We start from the raw sequence: 22,815 nt of genomic DNA on the forward strand, positions 1-22,815 counted from the left end.
CGGGGAGAAGGTCAAAAAACTGAGATGCGAAAGATTAAGCACCTTAATTAAGAAATCTGTACTTTAAAAGCTGTTGGTTATTCCGGCTACAATTTTTTCCACGTGCTTGTGTATTATAGGGAGTGGAATGAGCCTGCTACATTTGTCTCAGATGCACTTAGGATGTAGTTTATGTAACGATTTTCAATCAACCTTTGAATTCCCCTTGTTTGACAGTGAGTGATTGTGAATATTTATTACTCTGTCATTCCTTCAAAGCCGTCTGACAGGGAACAATAGGCATTAGATCGTCCTTGTGTCTGTCAAAGCAGAAAGGCTATTTATGTTTACCCCTTTTGACACATTTTCTTGACAAAAAGAATGATGGCTGGTCTTTTTCTTTTTTCTAGGTTGGTATTTAGAGGGATAGGGAAGGGATGGAGAGGCAGAGACAGAAGGTTTGTGCATGCATCCATGCACACATGTACGCACGAATCTAAGAGCACAAACCCAGCCACAGATGGCCACAATGAGCACTAAAATTATTATTTCGCTGGCTAACTGGCAATTACTGCATATTCCTTTTGTTCTTTCTGTACTCCAAGACAATGCCAGGATCTGACACTTTTATTTTTACTCTATCAGTCATTTAAAAGACAGTTTTGGTGGTTTTTTCCTTTACTGCTTTCACACTAGGTTGTTAGTATGGCTGCTCCCATACTGCTCAAAGATGTTGTCTAAAACAAAGCCACAAAACAGCTTTTGAAGAGATGGAGTAAAGGCAGGTAACAATGAAACTGATACACAGACTAGGCTCATTATTAATGTGATGCTCTTTCTTCTCACATTTATAATTATTTTAATTATATCACAGCTCTTACACTCTACTGATTTAACAGCTGGATTAGGAGATAACTGCTAAATAAAATCCATTATTGCTGCAATATAAGGAAGACGACAACTCCTCATTACAGATAATAGGAATGAGAGGGAGTGCTTGAAAACCACCTTGATTTAATGATAAAAACAAGCAGGACTCCAGCACTAGAGAAAAACTGGCAGCAAAAGACAATTTCAAAAAAAGTTCCCAATCAGCGCTTCCCATTACTGGTGTTTCTCTAGCGCAGGGTGAGATCTCCGGTCCTGGATCAGCAGACAAGCCATGCTTTCAGGCACTCTGAGCCTGTCCCAGGAGCGGGTCTGTGCTGTTCCACGCACTGATCGCTGTGCTGGGCAGTGCCAGGGCTGCCAGCCCGCACAGGGACACAGCACCAGGTGTGGCTGGCATCCTGAGCGGGTAACACAGAGCCTGAGCTCCCACCACGGCACGGGCTGCGCTCACTGCGGCTCTCTGACCTCACAATTTACAACAGCTCTGGCTGCAGCAGCGCAGGGCGTCCGTTCCCCCAAAACACTGGAAGAGGGAAAGCACGGGAAATAAAGGACAGCTAAATAAAGAACAAATCGAAGAAGGAAATCCCATTATATGAGAAAGGTGGGGACGGACTGAGGAGCCACCGTAAAATCACTGTGATGGGGTTTTTATCTGGTGCTCCCTACAGATGGATTTGCAATTACTGGCAGTGTCTCTGTGTTTCTCTTCTCCTCCCTTAGATTTGGGTTTCAAAGCCATTAGTGAGTCTGAGTGTTGCTCTTAAGGCACTTGAACAAAGGCTGACTTCCAGGGGGCAGACACTTGCTCTCTGAAAATCAGCATACTTTCAAATGGCTGAAGTTAAATACCTGTGAGCAAATGTGCCTGCATCTTTTATTCTTACCTGCCTAAAGAAGCTATGTTGATATGAAATGTTTTTTGTTTTCCCCCTGTGAAACTTGATACGAGACTCAGGTGTAATGCTGATCTTGTATGAAGGAAGACAGAGTGAGAAGAAAGAAATTACTTCTTCCTTTCCCAGCTTGGAAATTATGAAAATCTTAATATTCAACAGATTGGTGTGCTCAGAGGTGGAGCTGGATTAACTACGGGCCTGACAACTTCTTTCCATTACAAAACCCTGTCCTCAGCTGCTTGGCAAATATTAAAAAGTTGTGCTGCTATTTCCCGAGACAGGTTCAACCTAACTGGGGATTTTTGTGGGGAATTTCAGCTGCATCCTTCACAAAAGGCAGCATTTTTATGGAAAAAGTTTGTGCATAAATGGTTAAAGACTGTATCATTTCATATGTGAATTAAAATTATAAGGCAATCTTCCTTTCAGAATATCCTATGTTTTGAGTGATTTACCTTAGAGTTTTAATGTTCACTGAAGATACAGATTTTGAGGGAAGTGGATGAAAAACATAACAACAGATTCTGCCTTGTAATAATACCGTGCAACTACATTTAGCTATATAGGTAAATATATTTGATTTGCTTTTATGTTTTTTGGCAACAAAATGGATTGAAGTATATTAAACTAGTATTTAATTGCTTCAGGTTTTCCAACGCCTGAATCAGAATTCAGTTTGGTTTTGGAGGACTATAATCAGTTAAGATAATACAGAATTATGGCCATACCAGCTCCCAAGGTTAACTTTAATGGTGATGATTATGACTTCATAAACACCTTTCTATAATTTGACAACATATCTTTTACCTTAAATCATTTATATGCCTTGATGTGGTTCTCTCTTAGGAATGCTCTAAAAAGCTGTTTAAAAATTCACAGAAACAACAAACCTGAAAACCAAAGACAATTATTCCAAGATATGAGTAGCAGTTTGAAAGTATTTCAACTTCAAACTGTTGACTTAAGCTCAGGGCATAATTTACTAGTACAGTTTCCTTTACACTATTCTAGGAAACTGTAAAGTTGATGGAAAATACAGTTAATTTCTCTCTCCATCTATCCTTCACAGAACACTACACAAACACATCTGTCTTAAAGACAGACAAAATAAGATACTGCATTCTACTGTCCACATTTTTCAGCACTCCTTTGAGATCCCCCCAATGCTTTTAATCTTTTATTTACTGTTGAGAAGAAATATTTCATATGAGGAGTATACCTTCTGGCTGCTACAAATCAAAAGTTGGAAGGTTTCTTCTTGAAAAGAGCACCCTTAAATTCTTTTCAGAAAAACTCTCAAACTCTCTTTCTTAAAATAGCCACTACATCCAGCTGTCCCCAACAGGAGTGCTGGTATTCCACAGCTGAGTGCTGTCTTCCTTTGCTCCCAAAGCTTCCTTCAGGAAAAACACAAGCCCCGTGTCCTTACAAGAACTATCTATCTTACATCGTGGGCATGCCAAATGAAAATTGATTTTCAGCCTGCAACTGGAACCAGGACTTAGAAATACATTCACTCAGAGCTCACTTCTGAAAATACACTTCCTCTCAAGTACGAAGCCAGTTCTTATTTGTGCACACCAACAGAGTTGCATATAAACTACTCTGAAGGCTGTGATGGCCACGTCCCAGCTAAGGAGCACCACCTTTTGTTTGTTTGTTTGCTTATTGCAGGATAGTCATCACAATAAAACTCAATAATAAGTCAATACTGACCTCCATCAATGGCACGTTTTAGAACACTTGAAGAACACTCGCGTTTTAGCTGGTTCAGGCAGAACTGCTAGCACAGATTAGAACCACAGGTACAACACAGCAAGAGAATTAGAATTAAAAAGCAACAGCTTCTGTGGAGTTGAAATCAGGGAGAAGAGCAGCAAGCTTGGACTGCGGGCACAAGCAGGTCCCGTTTGACCCAGGGGAAGAAGCAGCGTTGCAGCAGCGTTGCAGCAGCCACAGCCCAGCCCGGAGGAGGAAACAGAAGCCTTGAGGGCACTCACTTTCCCAGGAAGTCCCACACAAACCCCCCCAGGTGCTGCGGCGCGGGGACCGACAGCTGGCAGGGAGGGTGCAGCGCGCGGGAGCCGCGCTTTCTGAGGAAAGGACCGGCACGACAGCCCGAACGAAACAGGACGGCACAACTCGGGAGCGGATGGGACGGGGAGGAGAAAGCAACGGGGGAGACGGAACACACAACGGACAGTTACACAGAGACAGGAGGGGATGGGATGGCAATACAAAAAGCAAACAGTTAGTTACAAAGGAAGAGAATAACCGGACAGCTACAAAACCCTCCACACCACCGCAGTAAGGACAGAAACAAAACTCAGGGGGCTGCTCGCCCACAGAAGAAACGTGGGCTTAGGGCATAAGAAAAAGCAAAATCCTCTCCACAGAGAATAAATACCAGCTATCAGCCTTGTGCTGACTCTAGAATATCTTTCACCTTTTGCACCTTGTGCTTTCAACCTTGTGTTGACTCTAGAATATTTTTCACCTTTTGCACAGCATGCACCATACTTAACGCATTTTTTAAAATATTTTTCCTCTGAAAAGCAATGTCTCCCACTCAGTAACTGCAACAGCTACTGAAGAGTGGAAGCATTTCCCTCTTTAGATTAACTTAAGCACAAGGCAGCTTTGCCTGCATTGAAAAGGTTAAAAGAACAGTTTTCTGCTTTTAATTTCATCTTCCTATCCCTACTGTATTTTTCTCTTTCCCTGTTCCTCTGTGCAGACCCCCCAAATTGGGTGACAAATGTCTCCTGTGGATGAAACTGGGATACCATTTCTCTCTCCCTCACAGCACGTGGTCTAATGTCACATACACCTAGCAAAAGGGAAAACAAGAGGGAAGAGAGACTCTCTTTTGAAAAATCCCTTTTTTTTTTTTTAGTAAAGTTATTCTCTGTATGCAACTTTTTTCTTCACATGCTGCTGCACGTGGAACACTGAGTGTTCCTGATAGGCACAGCAATATTTGCTGTTTAGCTTGCTGACAATTGCTTCTGAGGCTCTAAGGCTCTTCTTTGCACAACAGTTTGATCAGCTGTAGAAACATCAGAAGTCAAGATAATTTCTAGCTCGCTCTGCATGGACCACAGTTTAGGAAAGACTTTAAAAGGGCAAAAATATCTATTTTTTTTTCCCTGGAAACCAAGACTCTTCTAGCTCTAAAACATGCATGTAACATGCCTGGATATATAGGTTCTGCCACAAAACAGTATTTTATAAATAAGCTTTGTATATAGAAAACAGGACCAACCTATACATGAAATAGGCATGATACAATCTCTGCTTTGTGCAAAAGCTTCCAAGAAGAAAGCAAGCTTTCAGGGAATAGTTGTTTGGGGGAGAAGTTGAAAACAACTAAGGTCAAATAGAAATTCCAACAATTAGTCAGAAAAACAGAAATTACCAGTCAAAACCTCACCATGAAGTATCTGGAAGTTTCTGTCTCTTTCTCCAGTGCTGTGTTTATATTACAGTTCCACCTGGAAAATCATTTCAGGTGTTGATACTTGGCCTATTCACCATACTAACAGCATCCAGATTAGATCTTTGAACCACAAAGACTTTTTCTATTTCCACTTAGAGGGGTTATAGAACATGAATATTCTTAGATATTTCTCCTCCCCTTGATTTATTTGGCCCTGGAAGTCACATGATGACAAAAGCAATCTTTTCTTTTACATAGTCAAAACATCTATTCTAATTATTAGAAATAAAATAAAACTATCTTATCTCAGTACTGGTAGGTAAGTTAAAAAGAGAAGAGGACCACTCAATTTTCTGTAAGACTGAAGATCAGGTGGTAAGAAGGAGTGGGTAAAACCGAATAGCCAAAGTATTTACCAAATTGTTAGAGAATGATACCTAATCGTTTGGGGGTTTTATGCTTTCATAGTAAGACTTTAGTCTGTGACTGAAACATCAAGAAATTACCAAGTAACAGGACAAACAATAACTGCTTTGCAGATGTCTAGAAGTCCATCTTTTCCAAGAAAAAAACTTCCTTTCTAACTCTTTGAAGATAGTGCAATTGCTTCTATCTATAAAAGAGAAGGAGCCTAATTTCTCGTCTTGGCTATTTTTTCTTTTTAGACTATAACTTTTTTTTTATAGGATACTTGTGTCTACTCAATTTTTAATGCTGCAAACCAAATAATGACTAGTTTCTGAATGTTAATTAATAAAAAAATCAGCTTGCATTAAAAGCATATGTAGGAGAATTCTTTCCTGCCATTCCGATCTCCTCTGGGAATCAGGCTGAGGAATGATGCATATTTCTGACTTGCTTTCCTAAGCAGTAGTTACTTCTTCACAAAGAAAAAAAAAATAATTAAGGCACCATGAATAAATATATTTCTTCCCCCTATCTTCTTTCTGATAGAAGCTTGCTGCTTGCACCTGCTCCCTGGTCAGCTAAAGAGGATGGCACGGGGAACGTCACACCTGAGGTGGGGACCCCAAGAGCACTGAAAAGAATCACACAGACAAATGACTTGTAGCTTTTTCATGTCTAGACTCACTCAACAACATCAGCCTACTGCCTGAATGTTCTGCTGATTACATTATGTACCAATGGGCTGAACAATGCGTCACCCAGGCAAAAAGGAAAGACATTTAAAAAGGATATATCCTCACTTCGGGGTATTCGAGCTTATGCCACAGGTACGAAGAATTTTGGTTAAATAAAAGAACTGAAAGAAAACTAACAGGATGTTGCTTAGAGTCACACAGAGAGAAGAAACCCAGCTGGCAAGCTGAACTGTTCCAGAGCTCTGTACATTTTAAGGAAAAGAGAATGGACTCCTTAGAAAAGAGTTTTTCAAATCATTCAGAGGGGCCCGTAATTTGACAATCAGCAAGCCATGAAAAATAAGCACTGATTGCAGAACCTGAAATGTCCTCCACTGAGTTGCCCTAATCTTCCTGACACTAAATTGTAGAGTAGTTAAATAGTGAAAAGACAGAAATTAGAATGACTATTCTGGCACAAGGCAAATGGGAATAATCAAGTTTCCATTCTGCTGCTCCAAATTAGTGATTTTTCATTGGGAATGGTAAAGTAAACAAAAAACTCCAAACAGCAGGTTACTGCCCAGAAATCTGCTCTTGGCCCACTGTGAGATGAGAAAATGACAGAAGACAGAATCTAGTTCAGGTCTTTCCCAAGACCTACTACCTATAGTTGTGATACAAATGCCATTGAATCATAATAAATTATAATTTTTGCTTGGGACATTTTGGTCTTGAGCCTACTGACCACAAGAGAAAGATGGAAAATGTTGAAAAGTGCTGAATCAAGTTTTGCTTGGACAAAAGCAAATCTGCTCATCAGATTCACCTGGGCCAAAGTTTACCTGTGTCCCTACCAGTCCCGAGTTATGAGGCCACTTGTCAGAAGAATCTGAGTAAATGGTATCACAAGCTCTGAAAAGTAATTTTTCTTATTTGTTTTTGTGAGAGCTGTGCCTGAGGAATTTATTGCATCAAAACAACAAGCTGCTTTACAAGCACATCAAAATGTCAGCAGCTTTTCCTAAAGCTCTATCTACCCTTCAGTTCTACCTAAATCTGCACTATTTTTGAGTAGCCTGGAAAGAAAAAGCACATGGTAAGACACACTCTTCCTAACAATGCAGCACAGTAAAGGACCAAGGACAGAAAAACTCTGAGAAGACTTTCCCAAACAGCCACTTAAAGTTTTTTAAAACAAGAAGAATCACTTATCTCAAACATTAATCAGCTCTTTTGCTCCTCTTCCAACTTTACACCGTTCTTACCTTTCCAGTTCTGCTATCTTCTTATCCTTGTCATTCTTCTCGTTTTCCATCTCCTTCAGGATCTCCAGAAGCCGATCCACCTCAGCCTGAGCCTTGGCAGCCTCGTCGCGGTGCCGCGCCACGTCCCTCTCCAGCTGCTGCAGGCGGTCGCTCAGCTCGGGGCTGGCCCTCGCCTCCAGCGCTGCCTCGTGAGCCTGGGACAAAAGGGTTCAACAAAGCACACTTCACTCACGTGCACGTACTGGACTCTGACAGTTCCAACACGGAATTGTCTTGGGTAGCAACACGTAACCAAAAGCGCGTGTTGTTTGCCATCTGTTGAAATTGGCTGGGGAGGCGTTTTCCTTATCTCTTGTACAACCCATTCCTCATAACTCCAGGAGAATATGTTCTGTTCATGGGCAGCTGTTAAACCAGCTGGGGCAGGGTTCTTATCCCTTCCAGACCCATCCTCCCTGCAGGGGTATCTGCTGCTCATGGGTCATCCAGGCTCCCTGCATGGCTGAGACAATTCCATCAGCCCACTGGGAGATGCTCCACCCCAGGGAGGAGCCCGGCATTCCCAGCTGGATAAAACCTGGGATTGGGAACAGCAGCACAGCCGGTGTGCACTGGATTGCCAGAGAATATACCAGACCCATCTCAGCACCACTGGACCCTTCTACAGGATCATCTCTGCTCCAACAGATGCAGGAGGACTCAACTGGACTGCTCCCAACACCCTGACCAACAGAGCGTCAAGTCATATTCTGACTCTGTCAGGGTTTCTAGGAATTTTCTTATCCTTGTTTGCTTGTTTTTTGTAATACTGCAACTGTATTTTTAATATTCCTAGCAAAGGAATAAATAAAAATAAAAAGGAATTTTAAAAAAGGAATAAATTAAAAATAAAAACTGTTATCCCTATTCCCATATCTTTGCCTGAAAGCCCCTTAATTTCAAAATTATAATAATTTGGAGGGAGGGGTTTACATTCTCCATTCCAAGGGAGGCTCCAGCTTTCCCTGGCAGACACCTGTCTTTCCAAACCAAGACAGTTATCTATGACAATTCCAGAATGCTATCTAGAGACCTATTTCAAAATTATTAATTATTACACAGGCATATGCACGGCCTATGCTATTTTTAAGTACAGGGAAATACTCTGCAGGAAAATAAAAATTTAAAACAAATTCAGATTTTTAAATTCAGCCTAAAAAAAAATACATTACTTTTAACCTGAACCAGAATCAAAAAATAAACAAAAGTAGGAGAAAAAAGTTTAAATTCAGTTATTTAAGATATTTTTAACCTATATATTCTAGAAAAAGAAATCAGAGGTGAATATCCTTCAATAACTACATCAGTATGCAGTGTCAGACCTTTGCACAGATGGTGTTTGGTGTGCTCAGCCCTTGCCAGTTCTGAACCACACAGACCAGGGTTAATGAGTATGGCTGCCTACTGAAATTCTCTCTGCTTAGTCACTTAGGAAATAGATTTTTCAAAATCGGGCTGTTGGGACGAAAAGTACCTCAGGACTGAGGATGACATGATAGCAATGAAGAGATTGTTTGGGGAAGTTTTTTAGTGGCTTGGTTTGTTACAAAAATCACTAATTTATTAGTAAAACTAATTCAGTAGTTCCCAAGTATGTAAGAGACAGGAAGAATGCAGTATTCATGCTGGAAGTTAAATCAGCAGACTAAGGACTAACGTCTTTCCCTCACCCTGTCCTTCTGCTCTTGGATCTTGACTGCAATCAGATATCAATTAAAGCTGTTTCAGAATTGCTCAAAATTGCTTCAGTAAATAGCAAGTTTGATGGAGCTACTCCGCTGATCAGGGTTGCCTGCAAAACCCAAAGCCCTGCTCTTCTCAAAACAAACCTATAACAGAAAATAAGACTACAGACTTTCCTCCCCTCTGTGTGCAGCTGTGGAAAGTTGTTTTACAAGCTGCCAATGTTCTGCTCCAAAGCACACTAAGTCTAGATCTGATAGTATAGGACTCTGTTGCTTTTAAAGGTAATTGGAGAGAACTGCAGCAGTAAAAAACTCAGGGCAGAAAGCTGCTGCTTCCAAAGAACCAAATAGCAAAATTACATTTGGCTAAATCTGTTTAGTTATTCAGTAAAATAAGACTGGAGGAAAATATCCATTCATCGACCCCAACATTTTTGCCTTCAAGTGTCTAGTTTTTAATTAGCTCCTTTAAAGCCAAGGCCACATTCAAGTAGAATCCAGGAGACTTGCGGAGCAGAATATTCTGGGACTGTGGAACGTTTTGGTGCTTGTCTTTAATGGGACTGACCTTGGGATGGATCTGGGTTTCCCAAACAAAGGAAAGGTTCATGTTCCACAGCCTTAGCCCTGCAGCTCTTGTCTGAGAGGGTCAATACTAAGCTGCTGTGGCTTTCTTTTTTAAAAAACAAGAATTCCAGAAAGCTGATTAAGCCGGACAGTATTTTATCCTAGAACAAAACTCCCAGCACTCCCCAGGTCTCCCAGGCAGATGTTAGCAGGAGTGCCCGATAACCAACACTCATGGAAGAGCAGAGCCCTCTCCTGAGTTAATGCACTGAGGAACACTTAAAAGGCTCCCCCACTTTGGAGTGACTGTCCAGTCAAACCCTGACACTCCTGTGTCACTGAACTGTAAGACTGAAACCCCTGTCCTGGGCTCCTGGCTGAGACCCGGCCACAGGCGCATCCCTGTGAGCCTGGAGGTTTTGTGAAGCCTTTTGGAGTTATGGCTGTCGCTGCTTCCAGGTTCCTTACTGCCCCATAAGCACTTCAAATTACACGCCCACAGCGAGTGGAAGTGTAATTAATGCCCTGCCAAGAGGATGCAGGCTGCAGGAGGAGGTGGCAGCAGTGAGACTGACAAGTGTGTCAGCTCCACGAAGAGCTGCGAGCACCAGGGGACACACTCGGCTTTGGAAAGAGCCTTGGTGGGTGTTTCTGAAATGCTTTTTTGGGATTTCCAGCCTGCGGGAAATCTGAAATACTTGAATTCATTTCCTTTTCAACTACACCTACCATTTCAAAAAAACCCTCCAATCCTTCCTTCCCAAAGACAGGGAATTGGGAATACTGGTTTTGGGGGCACCTATACATTGTCTGAGGGTATCTGTATTCTCCTAAGAGATGCTATGTGTAGAGTTAAGTCTGATTTTCACCAGACAGAGCCTGAGTTCTTCTGTACTGGATTTAGGTATGTTTCCAACATCTCTATAAGTGTTTGTTTTAACAAATACTCCTCCAGGCTCTTTAAAGTCATCCAAAATACATGATCAGATAATCAAGAAACTTCTTTTAAAAGAAAGCAAAGTTAGGCTGCTAGCCTGGCTTATTAAACTCACTAATTCAAAAGAAGTTATAAGACCTAATGCAACTTGACTGTCAGAGCAGTTCTGATTTATTTCACTCTGCTAATAAAAGCATCTCCACAACAACCCAAGAGACACTGCTGAGAAGAGGAAATAAATTTTCTTTTCTAGAGAATTAGCCAACAAGCCAGTGTGTCTGGTTCTTATAGAACCAAAGGGCTATTTACAGGACATAAATTATTAGTTAAGACACGTAACACATGTTATTTGTATATAATGCACGTAAGTATGGATACTTTCACCTAACACAAAGAGTACGTTATGTGATATGCTGTAAACTGGAGACCACTTCCTGCACTGTGAGTTACTGACTGAGTGACTTCGGTCCATTTTGTGGGTTTTGTACAAAATAAGTGTTTCATGACCGTATCTAAAATCCTACTGGATTCATTTATTGTATAAGAGAGAAAACCAATGCATTTAGAGGTTTCCCACAAACTCACATCAAGATCTGGAACAGATGAAATTGGCTACCTTCCCAATGCAACACTGTGCAAAATAATTCATAGTTTTTTTTCTTTAACCAAAAAGCTAAAAACAAATAATGAATTCCTATATTCACAGTAAAAAAAAACCACATACAACTTGCCCTGCCCATCAAAGGTGTACAGAAATTCCAAAGCAAGTAGTAGTTTCATTTTTGAAGCAGAATCAACATCCAAAGTGACAAACATACCAAGAGTTTCTCCCGTATTAAGAGACTATAAGAAGTGACTCTCATCTCTGCCTAACAAAGGATTTGCAAATCTGCTGTGTTTTAATACAGCTACAAACAAATGTGATAACGTATCAAAGAGGTATGACAAAAATGAAATTAATTTAGAAAGCAGCCTGCTGAGGGTGAAGGGAGCACTGCACCTTCTCATCCCCACAGGCTGCTGAGTTTACCTGATGAGAGGCTGTTTAAACCCTTCAGCTGTTACTCCTGACCCTGTCGTTAGCTCTCTGTGCTCCTGTGTGCTATCAAACACGTGAACTCACACATTTCATTCTGCACTGATCTGCACAAGAAACAGTCACATTCTAGCTGGAAAGCAGCACCCTCTTAAGCTCTGTTTTTATTAGCCAAGCTCATCTGATCAGTATTAATCTCTGCCAGTGTGAATTCAGTTTCAAATTTTAAGTGGTTCAGGACTGAGAACAGTTTAAGTTTACTACTCTGGATATGCTCTCCCAGTTCCTAAGAGGGACTATAAACTAAGAGGTGGTTTAACAGCTTTCTGCCTTCCTGCTCTTAGCCATCATTTCCCATCTGGAATGTGGTAAGTGATGGGGTGACTGCTGCAGGTACCTACAGAACATAAGAAAGAGTGATTGTTCCTCAACTAAATAAATGTACTCTAACTTCTATTGCTTCCACAGAAAATCAGCTGACAAAGCCAACTTCTACAACTAAAACAAAGATGACCAATGTTTCATAGGAATAACCAATATTTACAGATGGAGAGGAGTGGAAGACAAAACACATTAAAAAGAATTTTCTAAGTTGATATTTCTCGTGCCAAAACCCTCTTTTTTAAGAGGTAAGATAATCTTACACAGCTTAAAGTGTGCCAAAAACAGGGAACATAACAATAGCACAGATCTAATTTAAAGGTTCTAAAACATAAATAAAAATTCCAAACATTATGACCAAGACTCCAAATCAATATTCCTAAAATATTAACCAAATCAAACAGCAAATAATTCACAGCAAGCACTTTCTACTTTTACCTATGAATTGAGACAGTAAACTCAGTTTAACATTTCGCATACAAATGTTGCCAAGAACTTTTGGCCATGAAGTAAAAGTTCCCAAGAACCTGAAATCCCATTTTAATCCACCCTCCTACCTCCAAGGGTGCCTCATGTCTCCTAAAAATAGTAAATGCACACACAAATACCAAAATATATTATGATCATTTACTGCAAAAGACGAACACTTCACCCACCTCCTGGACTGTTCCTACCACAAAGGCAGAAATTCAACTGATAAAACATTTCTGCTGTCTTCTGTCGTGCATTTATTAGTTTAAACAAAATTGTAAATTTAAAAAACAACCAGTCTTTCTCCTCCTTTAGTTCCAAGGCTCTACACACCCCAAACTGTAAAAAGGCTTTTTGAAAAGGCTGTAATGGAAGTAAAAGGCTCAGGAAATTCTTTGATATACTATGTACTGTAAACTTGAATCTGTCATAGAGTTATTTGCTGTCTTTTCACTATCTCTACATGGCTAGTTTTTGTTAGTGGAACTGCAAATTTCTGACACTGAGTAAGCAAGGGTTCAGTTGGAATCAATTCATAAATTATTTTCTTTATGAAGAATCATAAAGACAGGAAGACATCTCAAGAGAGGCAATTTCCATTACTTTAAAAAGTGGTCTCTTCAGAGAGATACGAGTTCCCATAGATGTCACCGAACATTAACAATGCGCTCTCCTTGGATTCACCCCAGCGCGGAGTGTACAAAGTCAGCAGGGAAATGCCCACAGGACATCTCTCTCTGTGAGTGTATTTTCACCCCCACACCTGCCTCCTCTGCTCTGGCCCTTTCTCACCTGACCACAGTCTTACAGAAACAGGACTCAAGCAATGAACACTTAGTACCAGTTTTGGATAGGCAGTGTACGGCTCTATACGTTGTTTATTCTGAACTGCAACATGACATAAAAAGAAATAATTCCCCAAATTTCTTTCTGTCATGCTAATCACAACTAATCACTTCTTAACACCACTAGTGGGAAATGAGGATCCATTTATTATACCTGTTGTGCAGGGGAAAAAGCAAAATGCAAATGTATCCTGCCTTATTCACTCACTGCTTTCCTACTATTAAAAAAGTACTTTTATCTCATATTTCTCTAGATGATTATCATCTCTCATATATATCTGGCTCACTCTTGGAGCATTTGTCATGCAATGCTGGAAACAGCAAGACTCTAGCAGACAATAATTTAGTTATGAAATGCTATACAAATTACATCCCAAGGAATAATGAGAAAGACCACACAGTGTGACACCGGCCATTTCCTAAATTCTGAATATTTAATTTTTCAAAATGAATGTTATCTTCACAAGTTTTTCTGGGAAGGGTAGAGTAGGTGAATTTAATTATTTTTAGGTATAAGAATATCAGGGAGAAAACCTCTCCAACTTTACAGTGCATGAGATGATCATGCACCATCCTCAGGATGGAACATTAAAAGCCATCACAGAATCACAGGATGGATGGGGTTGGAAGGATCCCTAAAGATCATCTCGTTCCTCCCTGCTGTGGGCACCAGACCAGATTTGTGCTGTCTTCCATCGTGTCTTTATTAGTTTTAACAAAATTGTAAATTTAAAAAACAACCAGTCTTTCTCCTCCTTTAGTTCCAAGGCTCTACACACCCCAAACTGAATGAAGAACACAGCTCGCTCCCATATCCTCTCTGTTCTGGCTTCAGAGTCTCAAAAAGTTTGCATGCTATTAAAGATTTTGTAGAGAATGTGCTCTCCTGACACAAATTCTTCTGCCTATTTGCACCAACTACAATCTTTTCATAATCTATCTCATTTTCCCAACTTGTTATTGACACTGTTTAGCCAGGTTTAAAGAATTTCTGATAAGGGATGCCACAAAAACTGAACAATTGCAAGCCCCAGCAATTCTCTGACCCTCAGACAGTGACTGTCAGGACAGACAACTCCATTTACCCTGAGCATTGCCAAGAGTAACACAGGTATCAGACTCCTGAAAGTTCTGTAACACCATTTTTTACGCACAGAGCCACAGAAGAAATCTCTGATGAAAACCACCTTGGATTACGTAATTTACAGTGTCGAGATATTATTATACAAACACTCCTTGACAGGAGTGCTCTTTGACATCAAACAGGAGGCTGGAAATAGGATCCAGAATTGAACTGACATAGCACCAGCCAGCTGAATGGTTACACAAGATTTTGAGCAATCTTTCTCTGGCCGTAACTGTTGTTATTTCTAAAGTGCTGCTGTGCCCAGCGTTACAGAACAAGCAAGAAGCTTGATTTGCATGGAAATTCCACCTTCTTGCTCCGAAAATGCACAGACAACGGAGATGACAGAAAAGCTACAGGACATTCCAAGCACCGGCAGCAAAGGGAAACAAAACCACTGACACGATATTGAGCTGTCCAAACAAAAATGCAGTTAGACCAAGGCAGTCAAACAGTGAAAACATCTCAGAAAGCTTTTGGAACACGACTGGTCAGACACCCCACTGCTTTTTGTTTGTATCCATACCCACTACTAAAGGAATTCACCAATACACTGTGTTGGCCCAACTATAAAAGCACAGGTGAACACACATGCAACACAAAAAATTCAATGTGCTGGCAACAGCCTCTCAGATTGCCAGGGAACTTACTAGCTTGGATGGATGACTCAATAAAACTTCAGGGTGCTAAAGGGAGAAAGAAGATAGGAAAAGATGGAGAAAAATTGGGATAGGAACAGTGTGAGAGAGAGAGAAACAGAAAAGATGCAACAAGAAAAGAATTTAAAATAATAACTGCAACATTAATTTACTAAGACGACAGAATCTTAATTAGTGGTTTTAGCATGCATTAGTAACCAGCTTTTGGAACGTGAGAAACATGGAGTTACCACCCTCGTGCAAGTTCCAAATTTCATCTTGATTGTCTCAGTTTAACAGATTTGTCCAGCACCCATATATTTAATGTAGCTCTTCGTTCGGGTTTACAGATGAATTTCACAGATTGAGAAGGACTTTAATTTCTAGTGCTTCCCTTGTATCAATTTCAAGACAGCTGAATGGTTTAGAAGACTAATTCAGTAACTGACAATATCTGAATGCTGAACACAATTGCTGGGTTTCTGCTTTTATTGTAACAAGAAATCCTGATTTCCCTGGCAGCATTTTTCTTTCTCTGCTGAATACATCATTTATTGTCCCTTCTTTTAAAAAAAAAAAAAAATTATCAGCTGAGAACAAAACCCAGTCTCATCTACCAATATGATCAGTAATATTTTCAGCTGTGGGAGGAAATCCATGTTCACAAAATAAACAGCAGCAGAGTCTGTATTAGACTAGCCAAGCTAATTCTTGGGAAAGACAGAATTTGGACCAACACTTAATTCAGTAATTTTTTTTCCTGTTTTTTGACAGATACTGTCCTCCTGAATTTGAAGAAAGAACACCACAGCAGAAAAAAAAACCCCAAAAAAGACCAAAAAAACCCAAAAACCAAATAACAACCTCTGAGTGAGCCTGTTGAATGTAGAGGTATTTTCCTGGCAGGGAACCACTGCTAACATTTTCTGGTGAGAAGTTCCTAGAACTGCAGCAAGGGGAAGTTTGTTAACATATGGTTTTGCCTCTTTTTCCTCCCTAAAAATAAGGAGTATATCTACAGGGAGAAAAACTATGCGCTGGAAATGGACATGGACAAAAATCCACTCATCTTTCCTGGAAAAACTTCTAATATTAGTTGGTCTCTACTAGATTAGAAAAACAAAGTGAAACAAAATATACTGGCTGGGAAAGAGAAGACAGAAAATTCTGGGAAAAGAGTGTCCTGAAGAACAACAACTAAAGGAAAACTTTTTCACTATAAAATTAATAAATTAAAATAGTAGTTTGGACAAAGATACTCCTAAAGAAAAGAAAAACCACCAGAGACCAAAATAGCACTTCACAGAAAAACAGGGAGAGAAGCTCCTGTGTGTGATTTGCCTCTAATGGCTCCACCCGAGCCAAAATGAAGCCAGCACACCAGGCCAGGTAAACTCAACAGGGATTTCTGAGCTGCTTCCAGCCTTGAGAATCTCCCAGTGCATCTCCTGCTGGCAGCAGCGTGACAGCTGAGCACGGAAGCAGTGAGTGGAGGATAACGGGAACATTAAGCACACAGATTTGCGTAACCAAGGTATTATTATTTGAAAAAAAACCCAACCCCAATACAAAAACCACGGCAGCTTCAGTCACTAAGGATCAATATAAAACAGTTAGTACTGAGAAGAGGAATAGATACTCCAAGAGGTGGATACTCCAAGTGAGACACTGGAGACTGACACGGAACTAAAACCTCTATCAACAACTTTTCAGCACCCTTGTGCTCCACTTGGTCAATAGTTTTGTTTAGTGTAAAGTTAAATCCTTTCACAGAAGCAGGGAAGCTTGCATGCTTCAGGATTTCTCTGAGGCTCGCTGAGGTTAGCAAGAGTTTTTTGCAAGGACTACTCAAGTCTTTTTTATTTAATGGCTTAACAGTAGTCCAGTTGTCTCTTCTGCCAGCTCCTTAACTTCTAGGGCTGAGATCTGACTGCAAGTACTCAAACTGCTCACTGGGAGTGCAAGGGAAGCAAGATTGCTGTTAGACACATCTCCATGCAAACTGTGAGGGAAAAACCTAAAAGAAAAAGCTTTTACCCATTTACTCTTAAGGAGCTACATGACAGCTTGCTTCCTGCATGTGTCTCATGCAAATCTGCACTAAGATAATGTAATAAAACGCAACAGAATAAACCTCTAATTCAGTTTTAAACTCAATGCTCTTATGTAGCCATAAGTTTTAAGGTTAATTATGATACTTATTTGCAATCATTAACAATACAAAGGTGTAAAAGCGAGTTTTTAGAAGCTTTAAAATGGAGCTGGATTATCTGTCATAATTATTTCTTATGTCATCTTGAAAATGTCAAACTGCCTGGATAAATATCTGCAGTGCATTTAAAAAGTGAAAGCCTTTAATTTTTTTTTTTTTTTTTTTACTTCAGTGCAAGCTACAATAAAACCCATTAAGAAATTAAAAACAGCTGAAAAAAGGGTTATTAAAGAAATATGCAAACTTACTATAGGTATAAAACACATTCAAGTGAATATTAACTATATTTACTTGAGTAACTTGGAGTTACTCCACACAGATGATGGTAGGCTATCCAATTTTTTTTGGTTGTAGAGCTGAAACCATCCTGACCACGATTTAGGTAGCTTCTTTGGATGAGGAGATGCTCTAATGAGCTCTGGCAAATCTTAGCTACAATAGATTCGTCAACTCATTCCCAGCAACACAGGGTGAAACTGCAGCTCATGGCAGAGAATTCAATGAAAGGGTCCTTCAGGTCTTCTGAAAGACCCTGAAGACATCCTGTGAGACCAACCACACGTGTATAGCTGCCTGTTCCTGCTGCTGAGTAGCAGAACAGCTGGTTTGGTGTGATAGAACGAACAGGACAAACCTGGCTCGAGATACGCACACACAGAGTTGCACTGACAGCGTTCCCAGGTGCATTAACACCCACCTGCACCCACACAACAGCAATTCCAACCAGCTCTGAACTGAGCCCTCCAATTCACACACTGCACGCCTGGCACATTCTTTTCGTTTGTTTTTTACGCTTTCCTCTGGGCAGGGCCTGTACCTGAACTTAGCACATTAACACCTCTAAGCGTTGATAATTGGTATGTGAAATGTCTAGGTGTTATTTTTTTAGCTGTTACATCAACTTAATGGCACAAATGCTGCTATGAGCTGCACTCAAGCAGACTAAGCCTCAAGCTCTTGGTACCTGTTAACAAAAAAATCCATCAGCACTGTTACTGCAAGTAAGTGAAATTAAAATTCAGCACAAGTATCTGAAAGTCACTTTCTGATAGGCTTAGCTTCTAATATGGTTTGCATGGACACACCTTCCCAGTTCTTGCTGAAAAGAAACTCAAAGAATTTGCTCTTAAGACCCTAAGCTTTCTTTGTAGACATGGGCAATGTGTTTAGAACTGTATGTTTACAACACGTGTATAAACATGATTACCTTCTTCAGTTGTGTTTCCATCTTCAAACATTCTTCCTTTTTCTGTTCTAATGCAATTTCCAATGTCTTGAGTCTTGAATCTTTCTTCAGCCCTGATGAAGCTAACGATGAAGCATGTTCCTTAAGATCCAGTAATGATGTCTAAATTAAAAGATGTGAAATAATTATCAAGTAAGTGCAATAGTCAGTTTCTTTTCTGTGTCTATTTTCTTCCTGTCCCTTCACACTATGCTCAACATCTAATTCAGAACAACTTTTTTTTCCAGGTTGGTTATGTCATTGACTTATGACTGTTCAAATTAATTCAGGCTTTCAGAACCCAAATAAAACCTTTTCTACACTTATTTTAAAATAACTTTTAAAGACAGACAATTCTGTAAACTGGAACTCATGCTCCAGTGACAGTCATGTTTAAGAAAAACTGGATTTCAATAAAATTGTATTTAAAATCATATATGGTTAGAAGATTTAGCCACTGAGAGAGTTGAAAGCATTTCTGTATACAGCTTCTGTGGGGTGAAATTTACTCATGCCACCTTACTCCAAAAGACATCTCCACCTTCTTTCTTGCCAAACCATTTTTGTGGGGTTTTTTTTGTTTGTTTTTGTTGGGGTTTTTTGTGTTTTTGTTTTGTTTTGGGGTTTTTTTGTTTGTTTGTTTTCCCCTGTCAAATACTGATTTCCATGTAGACAAAATCTTAGCACTTTCTGGCTGCATACTTTTATATTGTTTTACTTTGACAGAGTTTTGAAAAAAAGATTCTAAGCAGACAAGGAAAAGAGAACATTCATATTTCTCTCGTATAATTAAGGTAATTTGTCTAGCAACTGGCTAATTACCAACAATCAACAGAATTAATCAAAAAAAGACTCAAGAGTCTAAAGAAGGGGCTGTGTTGTTTGCACAAAGGAACAAACACCACCCTCGTGCTTTTGGCAGCCACAGCTCTGACAGCCTCTGCTCCTTCCTCCCCACATTTAGGGACAAGGTTGTTCCCAGCCCTCTGCTGTCCACGAGCACGGCTCAGCCAGTGCCATCACTGACCATCAGTCAGTCACTACTAACAAGATTAACTGCTGCCAACAAGGGCACGGCTGCCACCCCTGAAAAGGTGGTTCTGGAACACGGATGCTTCACAAATTCTCCAGTGTTGTACTCCACCAGGTCAGCTTTGTTCAAGGACAATTACTACAAAGGAACAGTTTTCTTCATCTGAAACGTAACACAAACAGAGACAACAAAGAATTCTAGCACAATAGATTCGTGTTGCTGGTCAACCTCTTTCTCTGTGAGATCTCCTTGTAAAATGCTGACTCTCTCTTTCAGGTCCTTAATGTCTTTCTTGTAGTTGTCGATCTCTTCCTGTTTTTCCCGTTCGTCTCTGTCACGCTGCTCCTTTAAACGCTCAATGGTCTTTTCCTGACAAAAGAAAGCACTCAGTGAAGGAAAACCCTCTTAGTCAATTCAGCTTCTTACCACAACACTTCTGACGCGCTTGAAACGGGGAGAAGGAGTGTATTGCCTTTTTCTTTACAGTTGTAAAGATCCTCAAGAGAGAGAAAGCTGGAGAAATCCTTGGGATCATTGCTGTGAAATACCAGCACCGTGAACACTGGATTCAACACGGTGAATGTCTGGATCCCTGAACGGTCACAGTGCTGTTGTACAACCCAATTCCTCTGGTTCTGATCATCCAAATCAACCTAAACCAGGGTGTATTACATATTGCTTCCTGGCTTATTTAAATCTTATTTTTCTAAAATGTACAGTTACATCAGCAGCTCTTCAGAGAAGAAGGGTGTAGTGCCTATGTGATGCTGGGATTTATACACAGTAAGAAAAGGCAACAAAATAACACTTTGACACACCAGATATCAGTGGTGCTTTGGATATCTTGGAATCTGAAAGGATGCAGACAAACTCCCCAGCCTCAGGTACAGTTTGACCACAGTTCACAGAATCTGACACAGACTAAAGGAGCTGTAGCCCTGCTTCTCTAGAAATTAAGGAAAAAAATACATAGCTATCATCCCAAGAAGTTGTAGCACCAGAAGAGAAGGGGACAGCTTGCCTGTGAGCCGGTTATCTCCCGCAAACGGAGCATTACAAAAGTCAATTATTTCAGGATAATCATCGCGGCGCCTCGCGGCGAGCGGCCCGGCCCCCTCAGCGCCGCGGCCGGCAGCGCCCTCTAGCGGGCCGCGGCGCCGGGAACGGGACCGGGACCGGGGATCGGGAATGGGAATGGGAACGGGATTGGGAACGGGAACGGGACTGGGGATCGGGAACGGGATTGGGGATCGGGAACGGGACTGGGAACGGGACTGGGGATCGGGAACGGGACTGAGAATGGGGATCGGGACCGGGATTGGGGATCGGGAACGGGACTGAGAATGGGAACGGGATTGGGAACGGGAAGGGGATTGGGGATCGGGAATGGGAACGGGATTGGGAACGGGATTGGGAACGGGATTGGGAACGGGAACGGGATTGGGGATCGGGAACGGGAACGGGATTGGGGATCGGGAACGGGACTGGGAACGGGAACGGGATTGGGGATCGGGAACGGGACTGGGAACAGGATTGGGAACGGGATTGGGGATCGGGAACGGGATCGGGAACGGGATTGGGGATCGGGACTGGGACTGGGGATCGGGAATGGGATTGGGGATCGGGAACGGGATCGGGATTGGGGATCGGGAACGGGATCGGGATTGGGGATCGGGAATGGGACTGGGGATCGGGAACGGGATTGGGGATCGGGAACGGGACTGGGGATCGGGAACGGGACTGGGGATCGGGAATGCGATTGGGAACGGGACTGGGAATGGGGATCGGGAACGGAATTGGGAACGGGGACTGGGGATCGGGAACGGGATCGGGGATCGGGAGTGGGGATTGGGAATGAGAACGGGACCGGGTATGGGAACGGGACCGGGAATGGGAATCGGGAATGCGATCAGGAATGGGACTGGGAATGGGAACGGGAATGGGGATCGGGAATGCGATCAGGAATGGGACCGGGAATGGGAACGGGAATGGGGATCAGGAATGGGACCGGGAATGGGACCGGGAATGGGGATCGGGAATGCGATCAGGAATGGGACCGGGAATGGGGATCGGGAATGCGATCAGGAATGGGACCGGGAATGGGGATCGGGAATGCGATCAGGAATGGGAACGGGAATGGGGATCAGGAATGGGACCGGGAATGGGACCGGGAATGGGGATCGGGAATGCGATCAGGAATGGGACCGGGAATGGGGATCAGGAATGCGATCAGGAATGGGACCGGGAATGGGAACGGGAATGGGGATCGGGAATGCGATCAGGAATGGGACCGGGAATGGGAATGGGAATGGGGATCAGGAACAGGAATGGGGATCGGGAATGGGAACGGGACCGGGAATGGGGATCGGGAACGGGACCGGGATCAGGCACTGGAACAGGAATGAGACCAGGAACCGGCATGGGAATGGGCACGGGAAGGGGGTCTGACACGGGAACGGGATTGGGATGGGATCAGGCAGTGGAACAGGAACGGGCACGGGAAGGGGGTCTGACACGGGAACGGGATTGGGATGGGATCAGGATCAGGCAGTGGAACAGGAACGGGATCAGGAATGGGCTCGGGAAGGGGGTCAGACACTGGGATGGGGCAGGGAGCCCTGGCATGGGCAGCAGCCAGGAATGCCCTCAGGAATCCTCGCCGTTCCGCGCTCACCTTCTCCGCCAGCGCCTCTTCCAGCGTGGTCAGCGCCGTGTCGGTGTTGGTGGTGTCGGCCTGCAGCGACTTCACTCGATCCTTCAAGCTGCTCATCTGCTTCTCCTTGTCTCTCAGCTGCTCCTGGAGGTTCTCAATCTTCAACAAAAGGAGTCGGTTTTAAGACAACAGCAAGGAAACCCATCTCAAATCACCTTAGGGTATATTAAATGATAAAAATTATTCTTAAAGCAAATGAACCTTGTTCTTATAATCCCACCTCAATATATCAAGTGATGTAACCAAACCCATCAAATAATAACATCAAATAATCAGTAAACGTCCGAACAATCAGGAATAAATCCAGGGCAAGCAAGTCTGAACAGTATTCACAAGAACAGCATAAAGA

At 41.9% G+C, this 22,815-nt stretch overlaps 1 protein-coding gene across 9 annotated transcripts in view; it reads right to left on the minus strand.

Moving 5' to 3' along the window:
• ERC1 (ELKS/RAB6-interacting/CAST family member 1) overlaps positions 1-22,815 on the minus strand; it is a 266,110-nt gene that overhangs the window by 146,890 nt on the left and 96,405 nt on the right. For 5 of the 9 annotated variants that reach the window (XM_058420189.1, XM_058420190.1, XM_040061375.1 and 2 more), the window contains 5 exons: positions 22,428-22,565; positions 19,982-20,122; positions 18,703-18,843; positions 15,296-15,331; positions 7,559-7,752 (listed from right to left, as the gene is read on the minus strand). In XM_058420189.1, coding sequence (XP_058276172.1) covers positions 7,559-7,752; positions 15,296-15,331; positions 18,703-18,843; positions 19,982-20,122; positions 22,428-22,565 — 650 coding nt within the window. The remainder of the gene's footprint in view (positions 1-7,558; positions 7,753-15,295; positions 15,332-18,702; positions 18,844-19,981; positions 20,123-22,427; positions 22,566-22,815) is intronic. The other 4 variants (XM_058420193.1, XM_040061380.1, XM_040061377.1 and 1 more) reach the window with 1 other exon arrangement.

The sequence above is a fragment of the Hirundo rustica genome, chromosome 4 (assembly GCF_015227805.2).
Source record: "Hirundo rustica isolate bHirRus1 chromosome 4, bHirRus1.pri.v3, whole genome shotgun sequence".
NCBI lineage: Eukaryota > Metazoa > Chordata > Aves > Passeriformes > Hirundinidae > Hirundo > Hirundo rustica.